This window comes from Sinocyclocheilus anshuiensis, unplaced genomic scaffold (genome assembly GCF_001515605.1).
Source record: "Sinocyclocheilus anshuiensis isolate Anshui unplaced genomic scaffold, SAMN03320099.WGS_v1.1 scaffold72, whole genome shotgun sequence".
Classification (NCBI taxonomy): Eukaryota; Metazoa; Chordata; class Actinopteri; order Cypriniformes; family Cyprinidae; genus Sinocyclocheilus; species Sinocyclocheilus anshuiensis.
This window is the reverse complement of record NW_015554073.1, coordinates 1,395,163-1,402,783: the sequence shown is the minus strand read 5'-3', so window position 1 is coordinate 1,402,783 and position 7,621 is coordinate 1,395,163. Positions and strand designations below refer to the sequence as shown.

Genomic DNA, 7,621 nt, shown 5'->3' with positions numbered 1-7,621 from the left:
TTTCAATATCGGCTCTAAATCATCTGATCTGAGATCAGTGTACTGATATGTCTTTACCTGTGGTCTCTCAGGTGGTCCTGCCTCCTGAAGGCCTTATGACAGATGTCACAAGTGTATGGCCGCTCATCTGTGTGCGTGCGCTCGTGGATCAACAGGTTGTAGGACTTGGTGAAGTGGCGGCCACAGAACTTGCACACAAACTCCTTTTTCGTCTTGGACGGGAGTCGTCCTCGGCTTGGTTTTCTTTCCGGCGAGGAGAGCTTGGCCACATCCAGCAGGCAGCCTAATGAGGGCGAGCGCACGTGCCCGTTGTTAGTGCTCAGATCTTCTGCCTTCAGGGCGTCATCCTGCGTGGCGGCTGCCGCCAGGTTGGCAAAGTCAAAACGGGGTTTGCTTTTGCTGGACACTCCAGACCCAGGCCCGGGGGACTCCTGTTTGGTGGGCTGGACGAGATGGGGAAACAGAGGGATTGAGGGGAGAGGGAAGCGGGCGTCCACCAGGCCAGGCAGCTTGGAGAAGGTGCAGCGTGGCAAAGTGAACGGTGGGTAGCCCAGAGTCCACTGGTGCAGGTGGACGGCGTGCAAGGCACTGAAACTGTAGATACTGGGCATGTGGTCGGCAGGCAAATGCAGCCCGTTGGAGGTCTGAAGGAAGGAATAGTTCGCCAGCTGCAGAGAAGGATGAAGGGGCACGGGTGCTGGGAGCGTTTTACTGCCCATGACTGATTCCAGAAAGTTTCTGTAGGAGACAAAAACAGAGAAAAATGAATGAAGAGCAATTAGCACAGTCTCAAAAATAACACATCTTCAGACATCTATTGAGAATCCACCCACTATGTTTGCTTTTTCCGTTTTCTATAGGCCTATATTATGCGTTACTTAGAAACATCTTGCTTTAGTCCTTACAGGCTGAAGGGACTTCCCTAAAAAGAAAAAAAAAACACGCTCACACTCAAGTCAAGACATAAAGTGCACTTGTCAAGCGAGGCACCTTGTCTGACATATTGAAAGCGCATACTCCAACGTGAGCACAAAGCAATGCTCAAGCCTGCCAGATGAGTGTGTGTGCATGTACATTTTGGCGTAGGCGTCTTCTGCATGCCGAAAATATGCCTATGGCCATGAAGACGAAAGACAGCAGGTGACATACTTGCCTCAACTGTTTAATCAGGTTGGATGAGAACAGACACAAAGCACAATAACTCCTCTTTGTCTCATCAGGGACTACAAGCACACACACACTCATGCAAACAGGCTTGGTGTGTTTACAGTGTTACTCATATCGTCTGGAGGATTTTTTTTTTTTTCACACAGTTTTATAAGTAGCACGTGAAATGCAACAACGTGTTGTGTGTTAGATTACTGTGAATACAAAACGCGACTATAGGGATGCCAGATATGGTTCTAGTTACGATGGATAAGGTCAAAGAGCTGCTAAATTTGTTTAAAAGTCACAGCCTGTGTGTCATGTTTTGAAAGTTCAATAAAGGTCAAGAAAAAAAATTAAGTCATGTCGCTAGAAACATTTCCAGCTGAAGTTCTATGTAAAGGATGACGCTTAATGTGTGTGTATTTCTGTCCCGAATATACAGGGTGCGGAGAGAGTCTGATCCGCGGTAAATACAAAGTGAAATAGCCCTAATTAGTCTTTCTGAAGCTCAGAGCTCCCCCGGGGATTTGGACGCTCTGATCATGGCGCAGAAGTAATTGACTTTTACTTACGGGGGTCATTAGAGGAGATCAGGACTCGCTCCCGAGAACAGGCTCGTACCCTTAACCCTTTGAAGTCCACATACCTTTAAAACGAGTGACGGAGGGGAATGTGTTACCTGAACTGTCTGCTTAACCGTTAAATCTAACGCCAGTTGAAAGTTTTGGGGAGAAAAGTCGTTTCTGAATTGTGGGATTTCACAAGTGCTTGGACATTATTTTCCGGGACATCGTTGGCTAATTGGTCGGATTTGCGCACTGTGTCTGGGTAAATCTCACAGATTTTGTCCCCCACTCCAGGCCCAATTAGTGTTGTGGGACTAAAGACGACTATCCCAGACAAGGTGGTGAAAGAGTCTCGAAAATCACACCACAGTTTGCTGAGTTCGGGCCTACCCCCATCCACCTTGGGATGTAGATCTGTAACGTGACACGTCCTACTCAAAATGTGGTGAAACAGTTTTTTGTTTTTTTTTTGTATGTATCACTAAAAAAAATTTAAAATAGTTTTCTGCAAACGCACCCATCAGTGTGCAGATACTCAAAGAATATATTGTCAGACGCATGGCAAGTGCAGTTTGCGCCCTCATTGTGGCCTCTGTCTATCAGCAATCTTTCTTATCAATAACTGTGATTGCTCAGCTTTCATCAGTAGCGCGTTGAGCGCGCGGAGGTCATCAGTGATTTATCTCGGTAGGTGTGAATGTGCGCCTGTCGCGCGTACGGAGATCACAGAGAAATCTCGACGTGTATTACAGGAATTAATCACGGTCTCGAGGTCCATGCGTTAACGACGGACCTTTGGTCAATTGTGCAACGATTATCAAGTAAGTGTATGTTTTCTTTTTTCCGCGCAGCCCCCCGAGAGGATGTGATCACTTAGCCCTGGAGAGAGGGAAACACCATTCATTAAGCACCGTCAAACAGTTGACTAAATATACAAATATATTTAAGTATTGTGGAGAAGGCCTAGCGCTTTTTCTGTGTTTGCAGTTTTATGTAAAATGTGTTTGCCTGTACAATAGCATACGGAAAAGAATGACAGTGTAACATTTTAAAATAATAAATAAAGGCCACCGCATATTGTGCCAGATTTAGACTTATGCATCGTGTGTAGTCAGATCAAATTATAGCCTATAAATGTTAAAGCTGAATAGGTTACTCTCAAAATACTGATATACTTTATTTATCAGCAGGCCTATACTAATTTTAAATGCTTTGCCTTTTAATTATACTGGTTGTGATATCTACATTCGTTGAATTTTCTCTCTATAAATTAAACAAATCGTGAATAATTGAAATATTTTGACAGTATCATTTTGGACAAGAGTGGCATCCAATACACATTTTGACATTAATATATTAGGCCAACATTTTAAATGTTCAGTGGCATTGTTATTTGAGTTGATCCTAATGTTTATTTATCAATACCTAATAAGTTTAAATTGTTGGATTATTTTGATTATATTTAAAGGCCTTTTAGAACACTTTAAATGCAAAATTAAAGCGTTCAACTAATAACAAATAAAAAAAAATAAAACAATTATTAATACATATTTTTAAAATAGGCCTATATTAAAAAACAAATAGCCTATATATTCCACATTACTTTAAAAGAAACGTTTAGTTTTTTGTATTAAATGAACTATTTATTTTAAGATTAGACGTAATTTTTCTTAAGTGACAAAATAGATTTCGTTTTATTTTTTTGCCAATTTTGCTGTTTCCGCAAGACACTCTGAACGAATAGCGCTTAAAATAAACCGAAACAAACGAATAACTAATTTTCTCAACACCGAGCATCAGTGTAAAACTGTAGCGATGCATTCAAAGCATAGCCTACACGAAAAACGACTCGAGACCACCGACCACAAGGCCACGCGTGGTTTAGGAAAAAAGGGTAACTTTCTACAGATGCATAATAAAATCTAAAGTTCACGATTTGTTTCTACGAATTCACGTTTGTTATAGTTTTTAACGAAAAACATCGGATGGCATCACAGCGGCTTCAAAGCTTTCCATAGACTAGGCTACATTTCTCAGATAGCCTATATTCGAATCTTTGATTTTATTTATTAATTTATTTGAGCAATATTAACGTTGTAAAAACAAAATTATTTTATTCCTCAAATAAATATTTTGGATGTTTTCACACCACTTATGATCAATAAGAGTCTAGAATGTGCATCCCACCTGTTGATCACTGACCGATCACTATTAAAGACCATCATTCACACATTAAATACTTTGCCGTAACATTTATCTGCTTTGAACAACAAATCACTATGCAATTGCAATGCAGTTACTACACATTTTAAAAGTTTTGCACGTCACGCTTTACAAGCAATTTCTCGCCCAACGAATTTATCAAGTGCACTTGAACATTACACATATGTTGTTCACGCCTACCGCAGGAAATCACCGCCAGTATACAGACTATATGTCTTGCAAAAGTAGTAAAAGCTTGTCAAAAATATTCCAACATGCCAGAAAATATTTACCAGATCTTGATGAAGCGGGACGATCCAAAATAAGAGGATTTACGGTCACTTAGTCGTCCCACAGCGTTTCAAAATTCAGTGCAAAACTCTCAGGCGGATCGGAGAAATGTTCGTCTTCCTCAGCATGTTCTCGCAGCAGAGATACGGGAAAACACTGAAGTTCGCACAGCTGTGGTCCAGCGGTTGTGCGCTGTGAGTATTTGGTTACTTGGGGTAGAAACTCTCTCTTACTCTAGCTCTGTCTTGTGGTCCCAAAGTCAAACCGCCTCTTTATTGTAACCCAACCCGCGACGTCATACAGCCAAACCCCCAACATACTGAAGTGAAGTTTCCTCCACTGGTACAGCAGCGCTAGACGCTAGAGGACCGAGCACATGCACTTCTCACTCACTGCCTAGCTACATGTCAGAGGACTGAACCCTGCTGCAACCTTTGAAAATGTTACGTTGTCAATAAAGTTTGCAGGTCTTTCACCACTTGCACATGATGAAAATAGTAGGCTATCCCGAAGACGGAAAGAGAAATTAACAGAAATTAAATCATTAAAATGGAGACTTTTAAATGTTTGGTGAACATTGGTTATTCGTTATTATTATTATTATTTGTATTTTTATTATTAGGCTATTATTATTATTATTTTTATTATTATTATTATTATTATTATCGGACGAAGACTAAAAGTAGTTTACATCCCAAAGCCGAACTTTGGGTAACAAAATAATCTTATTTAATTAACGCGCTCATCAATACAGCATAACGCAGAAAGTCAAAGAATTCTTATTTTAAACGAGCTTCTGTGCGAGATGGGGGCGGCAACAAATCAAGCTTCACTTTGTATTAATTAAGGTAAATATACAACTGCCACCTCTCACCTCTGCGAGAAAGAAATGAGAGACCGGTTTTAAACGTCCCAAAACCATTAGTCAATTTGTCACCCCGACCCCAGTGAAGACAGATTAAGAGCACGAGCTTCATTTGCGTTACGCAGGGAATGTGAATTCGAGAACTTCGAGCACTTCTCTTTGATACGAACTGAAGTGCTGTGGAAATTCTTGTTATATAATTCTTCCTCTTGGGGTCAAACACACCTAGGTTAGTGGAAACTGTGGAGGTGAAAAATTCACGTAATCTCACAGCTGTATAAGGCTATATAAGACAGAAAGAAAAGTTAGTTTAATTTAAAATGGAAATAGACAAATGATCTAAATGGAATGTGCACTTTGATTTCAACAAATTCTTAAGTTCCGAATCCATTGCACGCATTGAAATAATAAAAAAAAAAACTCTCTTTTTAATATTTCTATTATAGGAAATAAACTACATTTTCACGAACTCTGATTCGTTGACTGGGGAAATCTGTTGTGACGTCACCCCACATAGGCTAAATTCCTCCGAGATGCAGGTCGCAGGTTCCTTCATCAGACGCACAGACAGAGCAGTCTCAATGAGTCAGAGCAAGAAAAGGACGCTGCTGTGCATCTGTTAAGCGCTCAATACGCGCCACCTGGTGGCGAGAGCGCGTACAATTGCAAACCAGCTACTGCAGAGGCGCTCATCCCCACTCCTGGAGATCTACCTTCGTGCAGAATCTAGATCCAGACATGTTCTAATACAACTACCTGTTTTCAAGTGATCCGTAGATTTTGTTTAGCTAGTTTAGGTGCGTTTGCTGAGAGCTGGAAGTAAATTTGGGACCTATAATATTGCAAGTCATGCTTTTGACTTGTTTGAAAAGCCTGTTGAACAAAAACAATCAGAAGTAAAAACTCAAACATTGGAGTTCTGTAATGGGAGTGTGTACAGGTGCATTTTCACAATTTGAGTTGAATTACTGAAATAAATGAACTTTTCCACGACATTCTAATTTATTGAGATGCACCTGTATTCATGAATGAGCTGTTTGGAGGGTTTTGTTTAAGATTAGAAGTTGGATTAATTCCCTCTCTCATTGCACGGATTTAATTGTTAACTGCTTTTTATCTGATATCAAACTATCCTTAGGCCAATTTTACCGATCATCTGCACGGAGATATAGGTAAAATGCTGAGTGCAAAGGTCCATTATTCCGGCTGAATTTTCTCTGTTGATTTTATGAGAAAATTCTGTCTGTCTGTGAGTCCATGTTGCATCACTAAGCACAGCGCAATAGCCCTGACCTCAGGAAATTAATCAGCAAACCCTGCCACGGAAGCCATGCGTCCACTCCTCGGCTGCATATAATAAAAAACAGCAGCTAGACATCATTTACATTTTTGGAGGGAAAAAGAAAACAAACTGTAAAGAATAGATTTGGTGCGAGCGTGAATTGCGCACGTTTGAAGCGCGGCTCACACACACAATATACGCTCTGCACATGCACATGAACGCACAGCGCACACACGGCTGACTGAAGATAAAAAGAACTGTTTACAGCTCACTTACATATTTCATCACGTCTATTTACATCACTTTCGCTAATCTAAACACTTCAGCCACTGAAAGTTTAACATTTCAAAGTCTGTGAAGTCAGAGAGCTGCTCTCAAATTCTGAACTACTGACGGCTGTCTAAATACAGGCCCCTGCCTGCGTCTGTCCTGCTTTTTGGAGTCGTGATATATACACGTTAATATATTTTTCTAAGGCAAACCTGAGTTGTACTACAAGTTAAAAGAACCTGGAACTCACCATTTCTAATTCCTTTTTTACATAACTGATTTACTGAAAGACGATTAGACCGCCAATCGCATGGCTTTCTTTCACATACGAAAAAAAACTGCCTGCAACACAGATGTCCTCTCTATCGCTAACTGTGGTTGAAAATAAAATTGCATGTTACGGAGTAGGACATTTTATGGAGTAGGAGTGAACTTAAGGAAAACTTTTCCACGCAGTTAGTTCAGGTCCACAGACTAAAACAAGTTCAGTTAAACAAATAATGTTAACCTCTTAAGACCCGGCAAAACATTTTAGGAAATTTTTTTTTATTTTTTCATGTCTTTACATTGTTTAGAGCATTAAAATAAAAAAAATAAAAAAATTTAAATAAAAAAAAAAAACTTTAAATGATATTTCATTCATAAGTTATGCTACGTCCTTGGTAGAGGACATCGTGACTCAATTTCTTTAAAAAAAAATAAAAAGACATGAATGAACATGCATAGGCAAAAACAATTGATTTTTTTTAAATCACCAATACATTTTTAGTTTTCAGGATTTTTTTTTACCAAACTTTGTATAAAGATAATTCTCAACTATGTTATAACAGAATTATTTGATATACCATTTTTCTTCATGCAAAATGTCTGTAAAATGGCCATAAACAGGGTTTCTCATTATATATAATGTATCTATAAACTAAATCTAATTTGCATATTAATGTGTTTTTGGGACAAAATGTAATGAAAAAAGAAGTGTAATAATGGGAGTAATAA

At 39.5% G+C, this 7,621-nt stretch overlaps 1 protein-coding gene across 3 annotated transcripts in view; it reads right to left on the bottom strand.

Moving 5' to 3' along the window:
* osr1 (odd-skipped related transcription factor 1) overlaps nucleotides 1-6,980 on the bottom strand; it is an 8,634-nt gene extending 1,654 nt beyond the window's left edge. The window contains exons 1-2 of one of the 3 annotated variants that reach the window (XM_016460760.1): nucleotides 6,876-6,980; nucleotides 58-738 (exon numbers count right to left, since the gene is read on the bottom strand). In XM_016460760.1, coding sequence (XP_016316246.1) covers nucleotides 58-719 — 662 coding nt within the window. In that variant the 5' untranslated portion in view covers nucleotides 720-738; nucleotides 6,876-6,980. Of the gene's footprint in view, nucleotides 1-57; nucleotides 739-833; nucleotides 882-4,210; nucleotides 4,436-6,875 lie in introns of those variants that run through there. The other 2 variants (XM_016460761.1, XM_016460762.1) reach the window with 2 other exon arrangements.
* Nucleotides 6,981-7,621: the final 641 nt, after the last annotated feature.